The sequence below is a fragment of the Protopterus annectens genome, chromosome 10.part0 (assembly GCF_019279795.1).
Source record: "Protopterus annectens isolate FY-2018-M chromosome 10.part0, PAN1.0, whole genome shotgun sequence".
NCBI lineage: Eukaryota > Metazoa > Chordata > Ceratodontiformes > Protopteridae > Protopterus > Protopterus annectens.
Genome location: NC_056744.1, coordinates 1,455,440,969 through 1,455,465,862, shown reverse-complemented (window position 1 = coordinate 1,455,465,862; position 24,894 = coordinate 1,455,440,969). Strand labels below are relative to the sequence as shown.

The window sequence follows — 24,894 nt, the reverse complement described above, 5'->3', positions numbered from 1 at the left end:
AAACAAATGTAGCAAAATCCTCAATGTATATATATATACACACACAAATTGATTAATTATCCAATAAAAACTTAAATAGTCAACATAATTATCTTCATTTTAAAAGAGACTTGAAATACTATAATAAAATAAGATAAAAAGATGTTGTACTTGGATGACTGAAATAGTTATATGTCAAACTGATATAAGAATATTAAAGTCATAATGGGATACATAATAAAAGGCAAAACTTCCATATACACTTTACAAACATCTAAAATGTCTAAAATATGTGAATGAATTAAAATTCAAGGGCAAATGTTGTGCTTTAGCACCATCTTGTGGCTAAAATAAGAAATGTAAAACCAGTGCCATAGCCCTGACTAAATCCAAGGTACAAAATTCTACTCTGACTAGTTACTTACATTAAATAATGTCAGTATAAAACAATTGTATTGTTGACAGGAAGGTAATGACATAAAAATTCCATGAAACTATAACCTTATAGGTATAAGAAAATTGGTCATAAAAACATCAAATTATAATAAATAATTAGTTAAAAATGTTTCAAATGAATTAAAAATGTAGAAGTGGTAGATCATAGTGAGAGATAGTTGGTTTGCAGATCTCAATTTCAGTACTGGCGTTAAAGAGATCATGTCATTGAGACCTGGTAATTTATTAGCTTCCAGTGTAAGTTGCCAGTACAACTCTCTATATTCAAACAACGTCTCCCACATACCACCCCTAGGGTCTGGTGGAACCACCTCTAAAACAAAAAATAAAAAAACAGTAGTTTTACAAGTCATACTATGTTTATATAGTGCGTTTTTTTCATTTTTGTTTTTGATCTCATATAGGTGTTTGTATATTCTTTGCTTTAGTTGTCTCTCACTATTACCAACATAAAAAGACAAACATACCTTGCATATAGCTAAATAAACTATTCCTTTAGTGCTGCAGTTTACATATGTGTTTAAGAAAATATTCCTATTTCTGGCCTCTATATGATATGTATTACCAGTAATAAGGTAGGTGCAATATTTGCATCTTCCACACTTGTACAAACCTTTCTTTTCCTTAGTAGACTTCCCCCAATGGGACTTGTTGAAACCACTTTCTAGAAAAATTTTTTATCGTTTTACCTTTACGGTAAATATGAACTAAGGGCTCGTCAAAAGTATGTTTCAAGTCTGAAATATTTGAGAATTTAGTCCATTCTCTGTTCATGACCCTCCTAACTGTTCCAGATTGACCATCGTAAGTGGTCACAAAACCTGAATTAAAATTCCTTGTGTCCATATTTGGATTGATGTTTGTACTCGTATCAATCGTTGTTTTCCCAAGGATTGGTGAAAATCTTCCTATCCTTTCCTCGGTTACTTCTTTTGATATTGCGTCAATTAAATCACTGGGGTAACCTCTATTCAAAAAAAACTTTTTCAGTGTATGGACTTCACTAACAAAGGTTTCATCATCCGAAGTCATTCTGCACAATCTAACCAGTTGTCCCTTTAAAACACCTTTCTTCTGGTGTAGTGGATGAGAACTGGAAAAATGTAAATAGGAATTTGAAAAGGTTTCCTTCCTGTGAATTCTGGATACAAAGTGACCATTACCTTTCTGTATGTTAACGTCCAAGTAAATAAGCTCCTTGTTGTCAAATTTGTGGGTGAAGTCAAGGAAGTCTGTTGTCCCCTTCAAAAATTCCACAAATTCTTCAAATTGAGTTTGGTTTCCTGTCCATAGGAAGCAAAGATCATCCAAAAATCTCCCATACAAGGACCAAAGCCCTAAGTAAGGGGAATTTAACAGATATCTATTTTCCCAGTAGGCCATGACTATATTGGCATATGTAGGGGCGCAGTGTGCACCCATGGCAACTCCCTTTTCCTGTTTAAAATATTCGCCCTGGAAAAATATGAAATTATTTCTCAATACCAGTTCCATCAAGACCAGGGTAGTTCGAAACTCATCCTGAGTGATTTCCTTGTAGCCACTCAACATCTCTTCAAACCACTCCAGTCCCACATCGTGAGGAATACTGGTAAGTAAATCTACCACATCCAGGGTTCCAAAGGAGGTACCATCATCAAGTAACTCTGGTTGTAATTTCCTCAGAAAATCCCAAGAATCTTTCAATATATTCTTGTTGTTCAAAACCAGTCGCTTAACCTTGACGTCCACATACTTAGCTAAAGGTGCTGTGACTGATCCTTCAGCTGATACAATAGCTCTAAGTGGTAGATCGTTGATGTCCTTGTGCACCTTAGGGATCCCAAAGATGGAAGGGACTTTGGGTTTCTCCACATGTAAATATTTGTAAGTTTTAATGTCAATTAGACCTTCAAGGAGTAAATCATTTAAAGCCACTTGAATATTCTTATAGGCTATGTTGACTTCATTTTTGGATATTCTAGAATATTTGTTTGTGTCATTCAAAATATCCATCATTTTTCCTTCATACAATATATGTTCCATCAACACAACACCCCCTCCTTTGTCCGGCTTCATGACCCTTAAGTTTTCATTGTTACTTAAGTCTCTGAGAATTTGATTTTCCTGTTTACTTAAATTAGGATATACAAAGTCTTGTTTCAACTCAGCCCTTAACTCTTTTTCTACTAGTAACTCAAAGTTCCTTAGTTGGGGGTGTAAAGGCGGGTTGAATGTGCTAGGCCTTACTAGGCTATTGTGGTTTAAGTTGTTTGTCTTTCCTTTAAAAATTATTTCTAGGTTCTTTTTTCTTAAAAACATTTTTAAATCTATAAATAGTCTAAAAAGATTTTTCCTTAATTTTGGTATGAATCCAAAACCTTTGGAAAACAAATCAAAAAGATTTTTATCTATAGTAGTATCAGAATAATTAAAAACATTGTAGTCTTTATAAGTCCATTTGTTACCTTCCTGTATGATAGAATCTCTCAATTCCATCTCTTTTTGTTCCTTCCCTGGGGTCCCCAACCCACCCCATTGTAGTTTTTTGAATTGTAATTTACTGGTTCCATTTCCATAATTCTCTCTGATCTCCTGAGTGGAGGGAATTCAGTTTCCCTTGTTTCTTGTTCATGATAAAACACTTCATCTCGCATGTCACCCTCATTTTGTTCTCTCACCCAATGTGGCCTACGTTCATTAGCCCAACTCTTGGGCTTGGGGTAGTGTGTTTTATTTTTGTATTCCTTGGTGTCCCTATCGATTTTCGCTACCTTTCTATTCTGTACCTCAATACATTTGATTTCTATATTCTTTAATATCTCTTGATATTTATTCTTATTTTCTTCAACTCTGTGTAAAAGGTCACCGATAATAGCTTTGTTAACACCATCTATCTTATCATACAGTTTTTCCATTTCACCTGCATTGTTTTTAATGATGGCTTTCATAATATTAAACCCACATTGGTCAAATGCTTTATGTAAATCTTGATGAAACTCAGTACCCTCAACAACATTGTTGGGATACTTACATACTCTCAAGCCCTTCGGGACAATGTTTAAATCCAAACAGTATTTCAAATAGGAGTTGTCAATGTCCAACATTTTATACTTGTGTAAATAATAGTCTAAATCGCCACACATGCCATTGTAGCTACTGTAGACAACTGAATTGGGAAGTTTCCTTCCAAATTCAAACTTAGTTTTTAGAATATCAGACAAATGTCTGCCAGTACCTGTGGGGGTAGTTTCTTTAGTCGAGTCAGTCCCTGGAAACAGTCGTTTGTTGGTAACCCTCTGCTCCTTAGGTAAATTTCCGTCTACTTCGTTAATTAAGGTGATGTGTGGAAAACCGTCTAAACTGTTCATAGACGTGTTGTTGCCAAATAAATCCTCTCCGTCATGTTCGTTAATGCTAACTGCCCTGTTATCACGCATCTGGTTTCCTTTGGCAGCTTCCTGGTTACAGAATCCAGGAACCGAAGAAAGAAGCGTAACCATAGATTGGCTCACTGGCGTGAGTAAGCCAATGAGCTGTGTTAGTTGTCCGATGAGCTTCCGAAGCTCACCCATCTCCATACTCTTCTGAGTGGAACCCGAGGCCATATCCAACAAGGTAACCCAAACGAAACTAAGAAACACAAGATGGGAAGTGGTGCAAAAAACCCAATAAACGAGAATTCACCACACGCCAAGAAGGATAGCCTCAATAAGATCCAACACTCTTTAATTGTTGTCCAAACCAGCACAGTCACATAAACGCTGACAAAATGCAATAAAACGTTTTCGTCATAAACTTCATCAGAAAGTGAAAACAAATGTAGCAAAATCCTCAATGTATATATATATATATATATATATATATATATATATATATATATATATATATATACACACACAAATTGATTAATTATCCAATAAAAACTTAAATAGTCAACATAATAATTATCTTCATTTTAAAAGAGACTTGAAATACTATAATAAAATAAGATAAAAAGATGTTGTACTTGGATGACTGAAATAGTTATATGTCAAACTGATATAAGAATAAGATAGACTTTTCACTGTGTGATACCCTGAAACCTTTTGCATTGGAGGAGACATGGGATATATGTAAATGACTCCATAAGGACATCAGGTGTTTCAGCTATATGGCAATTCTGAATGTCCATGACTTTTTCTTTTTAAGTCTGTTATGGACAATTTCAGGTCAATAAAGCCAAACCCCACTAGCTGTGGATGTGCATGTTTCGGCCTTCTTATGACCTCATCAACACAACATAAGTGGAATGTCTGGCTAACATTTGGAAACACAGGGTTCTTGTACCCAACTGATGTCTGTTATCATTAGGGTGACTGCAAAATATCACAACTAACAATCCAAAAGAATAACAACATCAATCTTGTGGGAACATAGCTAATTTACAATAAAAAAACTTTATTATTAATGCTCCTAGCATTAACAACCATCAGATATGTTGCTATCGGTGAAATGTTACATTTTCAACCTGGCAAAAATCCTGCCTAATGTTTGTCAAATATTGCAAAATATCTGCTGCAAAAATTCTCTTCCCCGATCTTGGCAAATGCACACCATCCTGTCTGGATACATGTGTGCCCAAAACTACGCTTGGATTCTCTACATATTTCCATTTTTTAAAACAAGACATTTTTTCCATGTAGATATTTACCCCAAAAATATTTTCATTCACAGTAACTTGACTATCCTTTCTGTAGGTGATTTGTGAAAAATACTTCATAACACCAGTACAAGCTATACTAAGAGGGCTGTCAGTTCCTTATTAACAGCCAAGAGAATCCTTACAGATGACATCATTTGTACCGACATTAATAAAAACTGATCCGTACTTCTTTAGATTAAGATGTTCCAAGGCTTGTCAGACATCTTTTATTTTGGCTCCTGGCAAGTATAACACTATTAAATGTTCATTATCTTCTCTGCAAATGTAAGTATCAGTTTCTCTAATAATTGATTCTACGATTACAAGAATATCTTTGCTCACTAGCTCTGAAGAATCTTCAGTTTCTAATACAGTAATTTCTGCTCTATCAATTGTTACGAAGGATAGATCTTCATCACTATTGGTCTTATTAATTCCACTGTTTTCATTGCGTATTAAATTCTCATCCAGCTGGCATTGTAAATCCACAGCTTGAGCCATGTAGTCAACATCTGTCTTTCTCTTCTTTTTTCTTACAGTAATGTTCTTCAATCCTTCCACATTCAGTTTTGATTTCTTCCTTTTTACCTGCCCCTTGCCTCTTTTTTCTACCTTTTCCATTGGAAAGGTGATGCCTTTTTCTGTAGACTGAGGGTTTTCTGATAGGCAGATATCTTCATTCCCTGTCACCAGTGTATTACATAACAAAGCAGAATCCTTTTTACTGTGTATTCTCTTTCCTTTACAGACATTAATCAGTTTCTTTTTCTTCCTTGTTATTTGTTGTGAACTTCTTCCTTTCTTTCTTTTTTGTTTCCTTCTAAACAAACTGGATCCTCAAATTGCTGAATACTTGCATCCAGAATTCCAAAGTTGTTAGGGGCACTGTCTTGTTTCATAGGAGTTGAATGATCTTTGAAGACAATAGATGCATCATTTCCTAAATGCGTTCTATTTGTTCTATGCCTAACATTATTTATCTCACCAGTCAAGTCATTAATATATGAAACAACAGTTATCCAAGCCATGCCAACTGCACAAGTGCAATCATCATCGAGTCTAGATTTACTTCTAACAATGGTAAGAATTATCCAACCTTTGACATGAGGAAGATACCTAACACAAGGTTTGCAGAGACAAAGAGTGGTGACACCTAAATTAAGGTTTGCACAGATGTAGAGTGATGATACTTAATACAAGGCATGCAAAGACACAGACTAATGGTACTAAATTAATGTTCTCACAGATGTACAATGGCAATACCTAACAGAAGGTTTGCAAAGAAGTACAGTGGTGACACTAAATACAAGGTATGTACAAATATAGAGTGCTGATACCTAATACAAGGTTTGCAAAGATTTAAGGTAGGGACAGGGACTAGTTTTCTGTGGTCTATGTAAGAGGTGAGTAAATAGGAGACTGCAATATGAAAGACAGTCATTCAGCCATAACCAGAACAAGAAGAAACTCCAAAAAAAGAAAAGATTGCTTAGAAGGGATTGACAATGGTTAATGTTAGCACAGAAAGGGACAGCAGGTTTAGATGGAGATAGCAGACATGTATAGGATTGACCAAGAAAGACATAAAAAGAAATTCAAGCATCTTCAATGAAATAAGGTGCAACATCTAAAATAACTGCCTCATAATTTTACTGCTTCTTTTGCAGAAAGTGTAAAGCCATAAAACTAGGAGTTTTTAACAATGGTTTGATGCACAAATGTGGTTTAGGAGGCAGCCAGGCAAATATGAACCTGTATATATCATTTTTATTCCAAAGAAGGACTTCATGGGAAAATATTCTCCATGACAGGCTTACGGATTTGGATTTCCCAAATGATAACTCTCTGGATGAAGGTAAATAACCTTTCTTTAGTTCAGATTAATTCAGTTCCTTGAGTGAGATGTCACTGAGGTGGATAAGAGGATACCGTGGATGTGGTGTGGCTGGACTTCAGCAAAGCCTCTGACATCATGTTTTACTTGGAAGATTTAAGGGTATGACAACAGAGCCCACACTAATGGAGTGGAGTGGTCAATGACTGACTGATTGAAAAGAAGCAGGGGTGGTGGTTAAACAGAAATTTGAAAAGAAAATTCAGTAAGCAGTGGAATGCCATATGTTTCCCTGCTACAACCGTTATTTGTATGAGATACCACACTGGCAAGTTAAGATCAATTTGATGTGTCAATGATACATTAGTGTTTTGTATTCTCTTATTATCAACATCATTACATAAAGACTTATGACTGGGTCTCCTATGATAACCAACGTATTATGTGTTTGAGAATTGGGTCTCTATCATAACCATCTTATTACGTGTTAGAGACACAGATGCCAAGAAATTTACCTAGAGAAACTCAAGATATGAATCTTGGCATCCATATTGAGAACACACAATAAGGGTTATGATACCTCTCAACTGTACATATTTTCACAGAATGTCCAGATTTTTGCCTCACATTTTTGATCAGTTTCTTATAAAAATTTTTTTTTTTGACAAATCAATGGGATGATCTAAAGATTAAAGCCAATGAATAATGATATGCATTTGAGTTTGACTTCATATCCTTCAGAAAAATGCAACCTAACACAAATCCTGTTAATCTAGCAACTGTCTAAGTTTATAAGAGCAATATATAAAATATGTCCCTATTTTTGGGCTTTTATCTCCCCGTTATGTTAGGTTTTGTCCAGATTTCTTATGCTAAGAGGTTGAAAGGTATGGTTATGATTAGTAAGACCCAATCATAATTATTTGTAGTGCATGGAGCTTTAAGTGCACTACCACTTATAGAAGAAAGTGTAAGAATGTAAACTGTCAAACGGATAGAAAGCACGAAAAAAGCATCCTTTTAAAGAATTAACTGCTTTAAAAATTGTTAATACACTTCACTCTGCCTATGTTTTGTTTATAAATGTGGTTCAGCAAGTATCTGACAGTTTTTAAATCTGATTTACCTCCTGGTGCTGCTATTTTTTGCTGGCAGGCACTGTACCTTGTCACTCCACAGTGGGAGATGAGATCTTAACAGGATATGCTTAAAAGCTGCTGGGTGTTAGTTATGCAATGAGCTGAGATACATCCCTTCCCCAGGAAGGATAAGCCAGTGCTAACCAACCCAGCCATCCCCCAAACCAACAACACCAGTGCCTGGGCTGCTACTCAAGGAAGAGGCACCAACAAATTGCTGACAGCTTTATCTTCTATGCCACCAAGCCAACATAATGTAGATGCAGGTGTACACTGTGATTTTAATACATTTATCTGAAGCTAATCTTGAAAATAAGACAACTGAGTCATTAAATAGATTAGTCTGGATTAACAGTCTAAACGCACAGTTTGAAGAAGTGCTTTCCAGTACAACAGCACTCCCTGTATAGGCTTTTTATTTTGAGTAACAATGTGGAATTTCTTTATTTGTTTACTTTTAAAGTCCCTATACACCACTCCACACCTTTCATCCCCCTTCAGTACCCAATGTTTATATCTCATCAGTGCAGAAGTACAGGTTTAGTTGAACAGTTAGACAGGGAAGCGAGTACTGCACAGTATAAACTCATGGCCCTGAGGCAGAAAGAGGTTACTTCTGAATGTGTGAAAAAAAAAGAAAAAAATGTGGTTACATCCCTGGGGGGAAAAACTGTAACTCAGCTGGATCTACTGGTACAGAAGAATACAGCCCTAACTACAAACCATGTGACCTAAGCTCAATTTGTGGCTTAGGCACCTGCTGGAACTGGCAATGGGATAATGGGAGTGACAAGGCTTAGTCTGCTCAGCTCTCTTCAGGGGGGTGGTGTGAGGGGTGCATGTCTAGGGGCACAGTAGAAATAATGATATTGTCAGTAGGAATGGTGTGAGGGGACATGGCTGGGGCACAGTAGAGGTAATGATAGTCTCAGTAGGGATGGTGTGAGGGGACATGGCTAGGGGCACAGTAGAGGTAATGATATTGTCAGTAGGGATGGTGTGAGGGGTGCATGTCTTGGGGCACAGTAGAGGTAATGATATTGTCAGTAGGGATGGTGTGAGGGGACATGGCTAGGGGCACAGTAGAGGTAATGATATTGTCAGTAGGGATGGCGTGAGGGGACATGGCTAGGGGCACAGTAGAGGTAATGATATTGTCAGTAGGGATGGTGTGAGGGGACATGGCTGGGGCACAGTAGAGGTAATGATATTCTCAGTGGGGATGGTGTGAGGGGACATGGCTAGGGGCACAGTAGAGGTAATGATATTCTCAGTGGGGATGGTGTGAGGGGACATGGCTGGGGCACAGTAGAGGTAATGATAGTCTCAGTAGGGATGGTGTGAGGGGACATGGCTAGGGGCACAGTAGAGGTAATGATATTGTCAGTAGGGATGGCGTGAGGGGTGCATGTCTAGGGGCACAGTAGAGGTAATGATATTGTCAGTAGGGATGGTGTGAGGGGACATGGCTGGGGCACAGTAGAGGTAATGATATTGTCAGTAGGGATGGTGTGAGGGGACATGGCTGGGGCACAGTAGAGGTAATGATATTGTCAGTAGGGATGGCGTGAGGGGTGCATGTCTAGGGGCACAGTAGAGGTAATGATATTGTCAGTAGGGATGGTGTGAGGGGACATGGCTGGGGCACAGTAGAGGTAATGATATTGTCAGTAGGGATGGTGTGAGGGGACATGGCTGGGGCACAGTAGAGGTAGTGATATTGTCAGTAGGGATGGTGTGAGGGGACACGGCTGGGGTACAGTAGAGGTAATGATATTGTCAGTAGGGATGGTGTGAGGGGACATGGCTGGGGCACAGTAGAGGTAATGATATTGTCAGTAGGGATGGTGTGAGGGGACATGGCTGGGGCACAGTAGAGGTAATGATATTGTCAGTAGGGATGGTGTGAGGGGTGCATGTCTAGGGGCACAGTAGAGGTAATGATATTGTCAGTAGGGATGGTGTGAGGGGTGCATGTCTTGGGGCATAGTAGAGGTAATGATATTGTCAGTAGGGATGGTGTGAGGGGACATGGCTGGGGCACAGTAGAGGTAATGATATTGTCAGTAGGGATGGCGTGAGGGGTGCATGTCTAGGGGCACAGTAGAGGTAATGATATTGTCAGTAGGGATGGTGTGAGGGGACATGGCTGGGGCACAGTAGAGGTAATGATATTGTCAGTAGGGATGGTGTGAGGGGACATGGCTGGGGCACAGTAGAGGTAATGATATTGTCAGTAGGGATGGTGTGAGGGGACATGGCTGGGGCACAGTAGAGGTAATGATATTGTCAGTAGGGATGGCGTGAGGGGTGCATGTCTAGGGGCACAGTAGAGGTAATGATATTGTCAGTAGGGATGGCGTGAGGGGTGCATGTCTAGGGGCACAGTAGAGGTAATGATATTGTCAGTAGGGATGGTGTGAGGGGATATGGCTAGGGGCACAGTAGAGGTAATGATATTGTCAGTAGGGATGGTGTGAGGGGACATGGCTGGGGCACAGTAGAGGTAATGATATTGTCAGTAGAGATGGTGTGAGGGGACATGGCTGGGGCACAGTAGAGGTAATGATATTGTCAGTAGGGATGGTGTGAGGGGACATGGCTGGGGCACAGTAGAGGTAATGATATTGTCAGTAGGGATGGTGTGAGGGGACATGGCTGGGGCACAGTAGAGGTAATGATATTGTCAGTAGGGATGATGTGAGGGGACATGGCTGGGGCACAGTAGAGGTAATGATATTGTCAGTAGGGATGGCGTAAGGGGACATGGCTGGGGCACAGTAGAGGTAATGATATTGTCAGTAGGGATGGTGTGAGGGGTGCATGTCTAGGGGCACAGTAGAGGTAATGATAGTCTCAGTAGGGATGGTGTGAGGGGACATGGCTGGGGCACAGTAGAGGTAATGGTATTGTCAGTAGGGATGGTGTGAGGGGACATGGCTGGGGCACAGTAGAGGTAATGATATTGTCAGTAGGGATGGTGTGAGGGACATGGCTGGGGCACAGTAGAGGTAATGATATTGTCAGTAGGGATGGTGTGAGGGGACATGGCTGGGGCACAGTAGAGGTAATGATATTGTCAGTAGGGATGGTGTGAGGGGACATGGCTGGGGCACAGTAGAGGTAATGATATTGTCAGTAGGGATGGTGTGAGGGACATGGCTGGGGCACAGTAGAGGTAATGATATTGTCAGTAGGGATGGTGTGAGGGGACATGGCTGGGGCACAGTAGAGGTAATGATATTGTCAGTAGGGATGGCGTGAGGGTTGCATGTCTAGGGGCACAGTAGAGGTAATGATATTGTCAGTAGGGATGGTGTGAGGGGTGCATGTCTTGGGGCATAGTAGAGGTAATGATATTGTCAGTAGGGATGGTGTGAAGGGTGCATGTCTTGGGGCATAGTAGAGGTAATGATATTGTCAGTAGGGATGGTGTGAGGGGTGCATGTCTAGGGGCACAGTAGAGGTAATGATATTGTCAGTAGGGATGGTGTGAGGGGTGCATGTCTTGGGGCATAGTAGAGGTAATGATATTGTCAGTAGGGATGGTGTGAGGGGACATGGCTGGGGCACAGTAGAGGTAATGATATTGTCAGTAGGGATGGTGTGAGGGGACATGGCTGGGGCACCGTAGAGGTAATGATATTGTCAGTAGGGATGGTGTGAGGGGGACATGGCTGGGGCACAGTAGAGGTAATGATATTGTCAGTAGGGATGGTGTGAGGGGACATGGCTGGGGCACAGTAGAGGTAATGATATTGTCAGTAGGGATGGCGTGAGGGGTGCATGTCTAGGGGCACAGTAGAGGTAATGATATTCTCAGTAGGGATGGTGTGAGGGGACATGGCTAGGGGCACAGTAGAGGTAATGATATTGTCAGTAGGGATGGTGTGAGGGGTGCATGTCTAGGGGCACAGTAGAGGTAATGATATTCTCAGTAGGGATGGTGTGAGGGGACATGGCTAGGGGCACAGTAGAGGTAATGATATTGTCAGTAGGGATGGTGTGAGGGGTGCATGTCTAGGGGCACAGTAGAGGTAATGATATTGTCAGTAGGGATGGCGTGAGGGGTGCATGTCTAGGGGCACAGTAGAGGTAATGATATTCTCAGTAGGGATGGTGTGAGGGGACATGGCTGGGGCACAGTAGAGGTAATGATATTTTCAGTAGGGATGATGTGAGGGGACATGGCTAGGGGCACAGCAGATGTAATGATATTCTCAGTAGGGATGGTGTGAGGACGTAATGATACTGTCAGTGGGGATGGTAAGAGGGGACATGTCTAGGGGCACAGTAGAGGTAATGATATTCTCAGTAGGGATGGTGTGAGGGGACATGGCTAGGGGCACAGTAGAGGTAATGATATTGTCAGTAGGGATGGTGTGAGGGGTGCATGTCTAGGAGCACAGTAGAGGTAATTATACTGTCAGTAGGGATGGTGTGAGGATGTGTCAGTAGGGATGGTGTGAGAGGGACATGGCTACGGGCACAGCAGATGTAATGATATTCTCAGTAGGGATGGTGTGAGGACGTAATGATACTGTCAGTGGGGATGGTAAGAGGGGACATGGCTAGGGGCACAGCAGAGGTAATGATATTCTCAGTGCAGACCAAAGATACTTGGAGTATGCGTCCATTAAAGAAGGTGTCATTGTCTCCAAGATAACATCACCTGCATAACAGAGTGATAGTTCACTGTCAAATCCACTGCATGTCCTTCTCAGGAGAAGCCCACTCGACATGTGCAGTGAGTTAGTACTTAATACACTGATCCACCATGTATGATGGCACCACTCCTGCTGTTTGACTCTCACACTAATGGGAAAAAATGAGTCAAAGGGTCCTCGTCCATAGGAGAAACAGATGAATTTACAAGCTGCCTAGGGCCTCAATAATTAAAATAAAGAAATAAATAAATAACTCTATAAATACCTAAGGGCCATAATCTGACACTTGTATACAAATTCACTGTACATTTGACGTTTCTACCAAGCCTAGCATACTGACAGATACAACTTTATAAGTTTAGTTTTTCTTCGTGTCACCTGCACCCTTATCACTCCTCAAACCATAGAAAAGGAAACATTAATGAACACTTACAGACAGAAAATCTACAGGATCTTCTTCCAGCTGTGTGTCAGTAACAGATGCCATCTCCTTGGTGGCAGACATGTCACCTTTAATTAATTCCAGATCTTCTTTGAACTTGTTCAGACTCTTTGCTTCTTCACTCTTGAGTTGTTGGATAAGATTCTGTTCCTTCTCTTGTAGGAACTGGTGCAGTTTTGCAAACTCCTCTGTAATATACTGCTCCACACTATGAGCATCTTCCTAGGAAACAATGTCTTTAGTAAGAGATGTCTTAACTAACTGTAAACTGAAAGTACAAACTGTGTCTATGCAATTTCTTGTATTTAAGAATAAAGACGAGTGTTACTTATATACATAGCTGGATTAGCAACTGAGGGGCCCAACTTGTTAAAAATGTATTAAACGTGTAGGCTCATCTGCAACCCATTGCAAATAGTTTGCATTTCTCCCCGGGCCTCCGCTGAAAACAGGCTCTGTGGAACCTAGTCGGACTTTCCCGGTCAACAAATGATAACTAAATAAATAAATAAAAATTGGCCATTCATGATGTGCTTAAATGACTTACAAAATGTTATTAAATAAATACAAAAATGCCCATTTTAATCAGACACATTTTGTAAAACCAGATTTACAAATCCAGAAAATGGAGCAAATGAAAAGAACATCATAATCAAATAAACCTTAAGGGATACCACTTATCAGTGATGTAATAGTCTGATTTGTTAACATACACAAACAGTTTCAACTTCATTCATCTCTACCCAAAAGTTACTTTGGTAAAGGCAAGATGCTTTTCACAAACTACTCAATAGAAAGAGTTACAGTACACCTGCAATACATTTAGTTAAAAAGTAACATGAAAAAGAACTGCAAGGCAGAACATACTCTACTGTCATTTTTTTCAATTCTTCACATTCAAAGTAGTTAGAAAAAAATACAAAAAAATGAAAGCCAATTACCTGTATATCTAGGAGTTCCTTCTCCTGCTTATTTTGTAAGTTTTTAAGGGCAACTGCTCTGGATTCTAGAGCTGCTAAAGCAAGTTTTACTTTATCCTGAGAAGATAAAAAGGCAACAACAAAGAGGGATATAAAAATGGTAAATTAATTTTACTTATCAAAGGAGTACAACACATAAACTACACTGTGATTCTGTTAACTGTGCCACCACTAAAATAAATACACAAGGACAATACAGGATAGTGTTACAAATTAAAACTTCATACGCATTTTTTATAATGATTTTCTTTGCAATTGCTAGGCTGCTCCAAATTAGATATTATACAGTCACTGGCCAGTAATCTTCAAAAAGGAGCACACTGATTGGTCAGCCCAACCAGTGTGCCCATTGTAAATCCGGGAATATACAAATGGAAAAAGGTTAGGTCGCCTGGACTTTTTTCCATTAGTACATCTCATAATATTTTTACTTTTCTTTCTTTTTTGAATAAATTTACAAAACCAAAGACCTCAAATGAACGGGGGAGATGGCACAGAGAAATATAAGAGGATAATCAGGTGCGTTCTGCAAAACTAAAGTATTGTACCTGATTATCCTTTTCTTTTCTCTGTCCCGGCTCTCCCAAACATCAAAAGTCTCCTGGTTTCTTTTTTCATTTATTAAAAAAAAAAAAAAAAAAAAAAAAAAAGAAAGCAAGCAGCAGAGATCTTCCTTTCTCCATTGCTTCCTTTCCACAGCACTGATGTACTGTATAAGCATGGGAACACAAGTCCCATATGCCTGTGCAGTACATCAGAAAGCCCCAGGATAACGGAAAAACTTGGGAGGCACCATGGAGGCAATAAACAAAGACAATATTTAAGAAAAGTAAGTATTTTTTTCTTAAATAATGTCATTGTATAATAGCAATAACCAACTCTGTGGTGTGGTATGTTGAAGATTTGTAAAAGGTTGGCTTTATTTAACCACTCGGGTTTCGCCCTTGTGATTAAACCACACCAGCTGTGGGTAAATCTTCAATATACCACACCAACATCATCTGTTATTGCTATAATAATCTTTCTTTCTTTAAACTAAGACTTGTAGAAAAATTGTATAATACCATAAGCTTATTCAAATGTATGCCATCAGAGCATAAGACTTTGAGAAAGTACTCACTCAATAGTCTTTTAAGATGTACATTCAAAATAGAATGTGGTACCATTTATTTGTAGAATCTTGATTACATCTCTACCATTTATTATTAGTCTTTTTGGTTATGTTTGATAGTCTATCAGGAGTGTAGAACACCCTATGCAAACACTTGCAAGCAAAAATTATACCTGTACATTGCCACTGTGATTGGAGAATGAAAGTTCACTAGCAGGATCTAATGTATAGGTAATGCCAGCTGAAAAATGAGTCTGACTCTTCACAGCAGCTTAAGCAAATGGCTGCCATTATACTACACTCACTAAGCAGCACTTTTGCTGTTTAGTGAGTGTAAAATTTAAACAAATGGGTAATAAAGAAAAAATCGAAAGTGTATATGTTTGTGTGTGTGTGTGTGTGTGTGTGTGTGTGCATGCGCACGGGTGAGAAAAAGAGAGACAGAGAGATCAATCAAGCAGCGGATGCAACATTTAAATATGATTCGGGCCTCAGAATACTCCTGGGCAGGTGTTAATTACACAATAACAAACACTTTGTTGGGCATTATTGCTTGTTTGTCCAGTAGTGCTGTTAGCAATCTTTTGATTGTTTAACAAAATGGCATGTTGAAGGTTGTATATATTTTTTTCTTTCTTAATTAAATTCTTAACAGTCTTGTAATTAATGTTTATTTTTTGCAGAAAGACAGGATCTGGCTTAGCAGATGTCCTTTCTAGTTAAGAGAGAGTATTGCAGTATTGTTTCTGTAATCTGACATCAGAATCTGGCTGCAGCATTTGGAAATGACAACTCACATCACACACCAGCTGCTAATTTCCTCTGTAAGTTTCTCATTCTTCTTAGTTCTTTTCAGCTGTTCTAATCCGTAACAAACATTTAACTTTACTTCCTTCAATTAATATGCCCAGTTAATATGCATAGTTAAAGTTAATAACACCGCAGCATAAGTTAACATGTAAAATGTTAGCAAATTAAATGTTACAACCCACAGGTCTCTGTCCTAGGCCCTTACTTGTTTAGACTGTATCTTTCAGACCTAACTTTTTCATTTGAGTTGTTCTACAGTCTATATGCAGACGACCTGAAATTGGGTAAACTGATTACATGTGTTACAGATAAGGCATGTCTGCGAAATAACTTGACTAAACTGACCATTTGGGCACAGGAGAATAATATGCTGATATACACATCATAAACTAAGCATATGAGATTTGGAAGACAAAAACTGAAAGGTGAATATTTAATACAGCACACAGTGATTGAAACTGTAGACTCATTTAAGGACCTGGGTATACGGGTAGGTTCAGCTATGAGGTTTTCTAATCATATCAACCAATTGGTTAATGATAGTTATAGAACTATAGGTTCTATAAAAAGATTTATAAAGTCTAGGAAATCAAAAATGATGAAATCATTGTTTGTTAGTTAGTTACATTAGACCCAATCTTGAGTATGATTTAAGAGTATGGGAACCCTACAAGAAAACAAGCATGAGTAAACTGGAAAGAGTACTTCGGAAATATACCAAGGGCAACCATGGATTTGAAAATTTAAGTTATTATGAAACACTAAAATATCTGAACTTGAGCAGCATCTCTTACAGATATCTAAAGGAGATCTTATTCAAGTATATATGGCATTTACAGGCAACTACCTATGGGAATGTTTGGGGTTATCAAAAAGTACTAGAGAATCGTCAGATAACCTATGTAGAAGATTCTATAGGAATGAGAAGTGCAGTAATTGGTTCTCTGACAGAGTAGCTGATGCAAGGAACAGACTACCAAATTACATTAAAGCAAGTACTAGTTTAAATATTTTTAAGAACAGCCTGGACCCATTATGGGAACAAGTGTTTTGGTATATTGGCAGGCTAGAAGGGCATTAATGCTTGTGCTTGAAATATTTGTATCTATGTATGCATGTATTATATGTTACAACATTATTATAACTTTTGTCTTACCAATTCTTCACTTCTAAGAAAAGAAAAGAGGTGTTATTTTGAGTAGATTTATCACACGTATACTTGAGGAAAGAAAAAAAAAGGTATTTTTCTTCTTTCACATACATCAGTGGTGAACTTTGACCAAGATTTTCTTCAGCACAGCTCAAGGCGGGAAAACTGTAGCATTCTGAACAGATGGAACATTCTTTTGTTCTCAAGTTTTCTCTCAGTTGTTTCACAAATGGCATGTGAAAGGAATGCATTACACAAGAACAAGGAACCAAAATCAACAACATTGCAACACTTCCAATTAGCACATTACTTAGATATGACATTTAGTTAACTCAGCAATGCACATACTAAGTGATGTTGAATAAATAAAATAAAATTCTTACCTTATATAGCTTTAAAGTTACCAAACCTATTGCTTATAACACAATGACATTTTGTTAATGAAAGTATTTGTTTAACATTTAAAAACACACTTATAGGTTGAATTAAATGAAATACATTAAGTCTTTCACTGTAAATATAGTAAAACAGTAAAACTAACCCTTTATATTCCTCATCATGAAAAAATGCTTTAGTGTAAGATATAAATACACACTTACATATATTTTGAGGCTTAAAGTCCAGTACAAACCTTTTACTTAAAAGGCAAATCTATTGTTTCAGAAAATAACAGTCCAGCAATCAGTGAATAAGAGTAATTTGTTTTTAGGCTTTTTAGTTTTAGAAGCAGTGTTTCAAGAATTCAGCTCACTCTGTCTCTTCAGAGATGTACTGTTCAACTCCATTTCTTCAGTATTACAGATTTTGTTGCTGTTAACAAAAGTGGATGCTTCCTTCAGCGTGTTATATATTTTGGCTTCTTCAGAAAATAATAATTTGATCTCTGCATGAAACGCCAAAGTGGCTTTTACATTGCTCTTTTTAAGTTCCTTGGTCAGTGGTAAACAGGATTTTCTTTTACTCATTACTCTACTGGAATAGTCATTGTCAAATCTGACTACATGTTCACCTCTTTTAATAGGTGGTCTGGACCATGCTGCTTTTAATATTTGATCTTTTTCTAAGCTAGACATGAACTTAACTATAACTGAGCATGGCGGTGAGTTTTCCCTCTTAGATGGTGATCTCATGGGTCTAAGTGCTCTTTCAATTCCAAAAGATAAAGTATCAGGCTGATTTAATGTTTTATGTAGCCAGGTAGTTAAGATGTTTATTATATTGTCTCACTCATACTTTTCAGTTATACCATAAATATAATGTTATTTCGCCACAGGCTATTTTCTAAATCAAGTTTTTTATGAGCCAGTTATTTTTAAAAGAAATTCAGTCTGAGACTCACCTTGAGTTATTCTGCTTTCATGATCAAAGTATCTTCTGTACTGCTGATTTGTGCCCCTTGTTGTTTCATAATAGCTTCAAAATGTTCAATCTTCTTTCTGGTCTTTTCTTTGAAAAATTCTAGTTTTATATCCAGTTTGTCTATTTTAAATAGTATATCAGGTATACTAGATATTATACCATGACCTCCCATTAATATTCCAAAACGTGCACGCTGATTGGTCAGTGTGCACGTTGCAAATCGACATATACTAATGGAAAAAGGTCCGGTCACCCGGACTTTTTCCATTAGTATAAGTCTTTTTTAAAACACTGTCTCGCTATGTTAAAGGAGTTTAACATAGCGAAACAGGTTTAAAAAAAGCAACGGAGATCTCCGTTGCTTTTTTTAAAGCTGTCTCGCTATGTTAAACTCCTTTAACATAGCGAGACAGTGTGTAAAAAGCAACGGAGATCTTGCTTTCTAAATTGCTTTTTTTTAAACCTGTCTCGCTATGTTAAATGGGTTTAACATAGCGAGACAGCTTTAAAATAAGCAACGGAGATTCTCCGTTGCTTATTTTAAAGCTGTCTCGCTATGTTAAACCCATTTAACATAGCGAAACAGTAAAAAGCAACGGAGATCTTGCTTTCTCCGTTGCTTTTGCCCACAGCTCTGATGTACTGCGTAGGCATATGCATGCCCAGTACATCAGAACTACCTCAGAATACCAGACAGCTGCGGAAGGGCAGCAAGGAGGCATTATACAATGCCATTATTTAAGAAAATTAATTATTATTTTTCTTAAATAATGTCATTGTATAATAGCAATAACCCACTTCTGGGTGTGGGTAATGCTGGATTTACCCACGGTTGGCTTTGTTTGGTCCCTCGGGCTTCGCCCTCGTGACCCAACCAATCCAACCGTGGGTAAATCCAGCATTACCCACACCCAGACGTGGGTTACTGCTATAATATTCACTGAATGACTTTAACACAAGACTCCTGAGTATCATTTCTTGAGTGGCTAATGTTGAAGTGTCTTTTCTCTTAACCAAACAATAGAAATTCTGACAGAAAAACTATTGCTTTTGAAGAACTTGAAGCTCTAAATCTTTTCTCTGGCTATTATTAAATAAAATTAGCTAGCAAGTACCTTCAAATTTACATTTTTTATTATGTTTTCTGTCAGAGAACATTTTCAGTCATAGAGTTTTCACCAGTTGCTGCTCTCAGTTAGCCATCTTGGCCAAGCCTCTGCTAAATCTTATTTTCTGTTAACTAAAATCTCTATCTCACAAAGAGTGCTTGTTTAGACAGACTAACAGCTTACAAAGTATAACTTTTTTGTTTTCCTTTAATGGATTCAACTAATCTCCCAACACATCTCTTGTTTTGGGATTTATTGTCTCATTAAATGTCATAGCAGTATCTCGGAGTTTTATCTTCTCTTCTTAATGAACACTAATTCTAATGTAACATGCCAAACTTTTATTTTATGCATGCTGTGATCCTGTTCTAGACTTTCAGTCTCTCTCTCTCGCTCTCCCTTTCACTCACACACACGCACGCACACACACACACACACACACACACACACGCACGCATACACACAGACACGCGCCCGCGCGCGCACACACACACACACACACACACACACACACACTCACTCTGTCTCTGAGGTGTAGCATGCGCTGCATGTTTTTCACCCTAGCATTTTTCAAGATTTCTTTTTATCCATTTGGAAATAAATGATGTACTTCCTTTTCTAGGCAGAAGTGGATATTTAAGCATTGTATTTAATATCAGTAACTTAACTTCAAAGGAAGGGATTATGCCAGATCAAAAACTCAAGTACTTGCTATGTTGGGCCAATAAAAGGTTCTACATCACATCTGTGTTTCAGTGTCTTTGTAATTTTTGCTAGTGGACCAGCATGGCATTTTTCTTCTTCATGAAGTCACTGATAAAGAAATTAAAATTATTTTCAAAATCTTCATTCAATAAACTTACTAGAACAAAGGGCCTGTTATTTCCTGTACATAATAATTTTGATATAATATACTCACATTATCTGTTACTAATGTGGCAACTTTCTGTATTTTTGCCTTTTCCAAGTTTTACAAAACTCTGTACTTATATTTTGTAATGTTGCAAATGTCTGTATTTGTATTCGGAGCTTTTCTCCTTGGGTCTCCACTGAAAATGGACCACAAGCCCAGCTGGACTGACCTGGTTAACAAACAATAAATAATAATAATATTCACTAGAAAAGTGAGTCAATCCATCCATGTATAATGTACTTCTTCAGAAATGTTTAAGGTTTTATCTCGGACATGCTAAATATATCCTATAAATAGGTTATTTCTTTCATTTTATAAGAAAATTGTAGTAACTCATCTCAATTACTAGCTTATTGTTCTTGTATAGACAATACATTCTTAACAATAAAAATGTGTGTTGGTCACATTCTGAAGCAAGAGTAAGTAACACACCCTTGAAATTGGATCTATGCGCAATACCAAATTATGCAACATTTTATGCAAAAAGTGTGATGGTTTTGCATTTTATTTTATTTATAATGACATCCCCCTTAAACGTTTTCTTTGAAATGAAAATCCATACCATGATGTCATGAAAGACTGTATCCATAACGGCTCATTCTATAAGATTATAGTCTACAATATTTCCTTGCTAAATGTATAAACAAGAGTCGATTGCTTCTTGCAAAGATAAACTGTCAACTATGTGTTGCAAGTGAAATACCTTATACTGACAATTAATACATATGTGGGTGTAGCAGCGAATCTACAACGTCAGAAAGAAAATGTTCTTCAAAGGATATTGTTTGCTGTTATACAAAAAACCTTGCAGATTATATAAATTATTACTTAATACCTACCATGACATAATTTTGTGGATGTGGTTATAGGAGAAAATGAGTACACAGTGAAACCAAAAAAAATCAAACAACAGAATATAAACTTCTCTTTTTGCAAAATCACTTGCAACTATAACATGAAGAGTATGACTAAAATAAAATTTACTTTAAAACAAAGATGCTTCAGAAAGTGACCAATACACTTTAAGTAAGCTCACTTGGCATGTGTTATTCTTTCCATTACATAACCACCATTTAGTGGCACCCAGATTTTGCTAGAGGTACTGGAGAACAATCAAACCCCTGGACTACAGAATGGTGACCATTAGCAGCAACAAACCCTTTACAGTAAACTTCCAGTCTAAATCAATGCATAAATACAAGCTGCCGCAAAAAGTTTGTGATAAAGGTCAACACTTCTGTCACAAATGCAGGTGTTCATATCCTCTAAGCTGTCACTCACCACCCTTTCTAATATTTTTACATAAGGTCATACCCTCAATATCAAATTTAAAAAAAAATCAAAATTCTCAAACCAGAACTATAAAAAAAACTATCTACCCATTTTATTTCTCATACATATCATGCATTACAAAAATGGATATAATTATTAAAGAAGTAACTGCACAGAGTCAAGACATTTTGTTAAAGCCTTGCACATTGTCTTTATTTCTATTTTATGCTTGTAGTTTTGGCTTCACATTTATATCTTAGAAGGCAACACTGACGAATTACATGGCCTAACAGATCTTGTTAAACTATATTTGTAGATTGTCTTTAGATCAAATGTATGTTAATTACTATCTTCATAAGGAGATTAATTTGTTTACTAAACTGGAAATGCAGAAAGCAGGGTCCTCTTACAAGTGTTACTGCACAAACCGAGAAGCTCACAGTAACAAATTTAACAAAGCAGAACCTCATATATGCAAATTATGACAAATATGGACAAATAAATTTCATGAATACACATGTAATATGAAACTGTACAATATATGTAAATGATGCATGCATACAGATATATATTTTAATAAAATTTAAAACAAAGATTATGTAGAAAAGTACAGAAGTATGCACCCCTGTTTTCTTCTAAACCGAGAATTTGCTTTACTCTAAGGTCAAGCAATCTTGCAGTCAGTATGGTTATTGAAAATTTAGGGATAAAACTCACATATATGAGGTGAAGGAGGACATAGTCCCCCTTTCCCAATACTGAAATATCTGTATTAAATGACATGGTATATGCTTTTCTTATACTAAAATAGAACATTTTACAGTACATATAATGCCAGGACACAGAATATTATACTTACTCTGAATGCTAACAGGTACTACCATTTCTAATATTTATTTCCTACATTATATGTAATATACAAAACTACTTCAGTTTTAAAATATTGTTATTTTTCTTGAAAGTTACATTTTGATTAATAGTGTATAAAAACATATGTAAACAATGCATAATTTTTAGACTACTCATCTTGTAAAAGAAGTACACATTTGACATTTCCTTGCTGAAAATCTCTGTTCTCAAAAGGATATTACTAACTATGCTAAACATTTGAAGTTTTATTGTAATGTTAGCCATGATTTTTTAGATGGCTACAGAAAACATAGGACAATTTTTTCTTTCTCCTTTAAAAAATAAGGTACTCTTATAGACATTTAGGAAAGATATATTCCTGCACCTTAAAAACATCAAGGTCCTCAACGTGTTAAATCAGGGATGAATTACCAAACATAAAAATTTCTTATTGTGTCAGTCAGATGGGGATAATGCTTACAGTAAGTCTAAAAGTTAACACAGACAAATTAATTGCAGAATTTCTCTTCATAGATAATGCCAGTTACTGAGAAAAATGTATATCTAGCTATATATGGTAAAAATTGTACATAAAAATGATGTAACTAGAGTAAATAGAAGTACAGAAATAGTACTATTAATCCTCCTTTGCTGTCCATGCTAAATATGTTTTCTGATCTGTGTGACGCTGATTTTCGTAAGCTGCTAAATAGTAAGCTGAACAAAAATTTTACAATTTGAGTCATCTAGAGTTGGAAGCATTAACACTGCTGAGTTATTTAGACAAAATGTCAGATTTATGAAAGCTGATAAAGGAAATGCGTTTGTCATTATGGAATATAATGATTATAGGAATTCTATGAATGAAATGTTAACTGTCTCCAATAGTTAAAACAAGTGAATAAATAATTTGTTAAAGAAAGTTACAAAAAAGTTGATATGACATTATTTAAGTTACTTAACCAAGGATACACTGAATATGAGTTGTATGACTTTCTTTGTGCTGAGCAACCACAATTAGGGAAAATCTTTGGAATTCCAAAAATCCAGAAAGATTAAAATAAACTCCCTTTTAGACCAATTGCATCTGCCTCACATAACAAAACTGTAACTATTGCTCATTACCTGGACAGTTTATTAAATTCTACTTCTCAGAACACAAAGTTTTATCGTAAACATTTGAGTGTTTTTAGAACTATTAAAGAATTATCATTTTCAAGGTAATGAAAAGTTTGTAGCAGCTACTGATGTAGTTTCACTATACACTTCTACTGATCAAGCCATGGGGGTGGAGTTTGTTACAAACTTTTTAAGTAAATTTACCAAACTTGATAATGCACAGATAAACACCATTTGTTTATTATTAACAATTTTTTGTTTTTTTAAAACTGGTATTTATCAGCAAATTTCTGGGATAGCCATGGGGGCTAAAATGGCTCCAGGTTTTGCTAATTTAGTGTTGGTGGGACAGCATTGTTTTAGTCAATTTGCCCCTGTATAAGAGGTACATTGACAACCTGTTTTTTTATCCAGACAGGTAGCTTTTTTGAGTTTGTTTTGTTTGTTAACAGCATCAATGATAGCTTTAGTTGGCTGTCCTTTACCATCAGTGATTTTGGTGAGAATGTTAATTTCCTAGACGTAAATATCAAGATGGTATAATACATACTTGTTTTAAAAGGAGGTTACATAGGAAGAATACTTTCACTAACAATTATTTGGATTACAGGAGCCGACACCCTCCCCCTTATGAAGTGGAACATCTTTCGAGGGCAGGTCATTAGACTTAGCAGACTAATAAGTAATGATCAACATTTTTCATATGAAACTGACACCTTAGTTAACATGTTTGTTGCTAGAAATTACCCCATAGACAGATTAATTCATATCAAAGATGAAATAATTTGTTCTAGGAGCAGTAACTTTAGTCCTATTTTACTTTATGGGTCTGTGCCAAAACTGAAAGGTAATAATTCTAGTGATTTGGCTAGGAGGCACAGCTTTCCTATGCCTATTAGTATAGATTCTCAAGAGATACAGGACATCCTGAGAGATAACTGGAATGTCATTTTAGGAATCCCAGATGTAACTAAAGTTTTAGGGGACCAACCTAAATTTATATATAAAAGAGGTTTTAATCTGAAAGGATTATTAGAAAAAT

The 24,894-nt window shown here is 37.1% G+C and overlaps 1 protein-coding gene across 1 annotated transcript in view; it reads right to left on the bottom strand.

The window, feature by feature from the left end:
• Positions 1 to 24,894, bottom strand: part of LOC122814301 (zinc finger protein 665-like) — a 640,008-nt gene that overhangs the window by 147,460 nt on the left and 467,654 nt on the right. Inside the window, exons 8-9 of the mRNA XM_044086888.1 lie at positions 14,122 to 14,217; positions 13,172 to 13,402 (exon numbers count right to left, since the gene is read on the bottom strand). Coding sequence (XP_043942823.1) covers positions 13,172 to 13,402; positions 14,122 to 14,217 — 327 coding nt within the window. The remainder of the gene's footprint in view (positions 1 to 13,171; positions 13,403 to 14,121; positions 14,218 to 24,894) is intronic.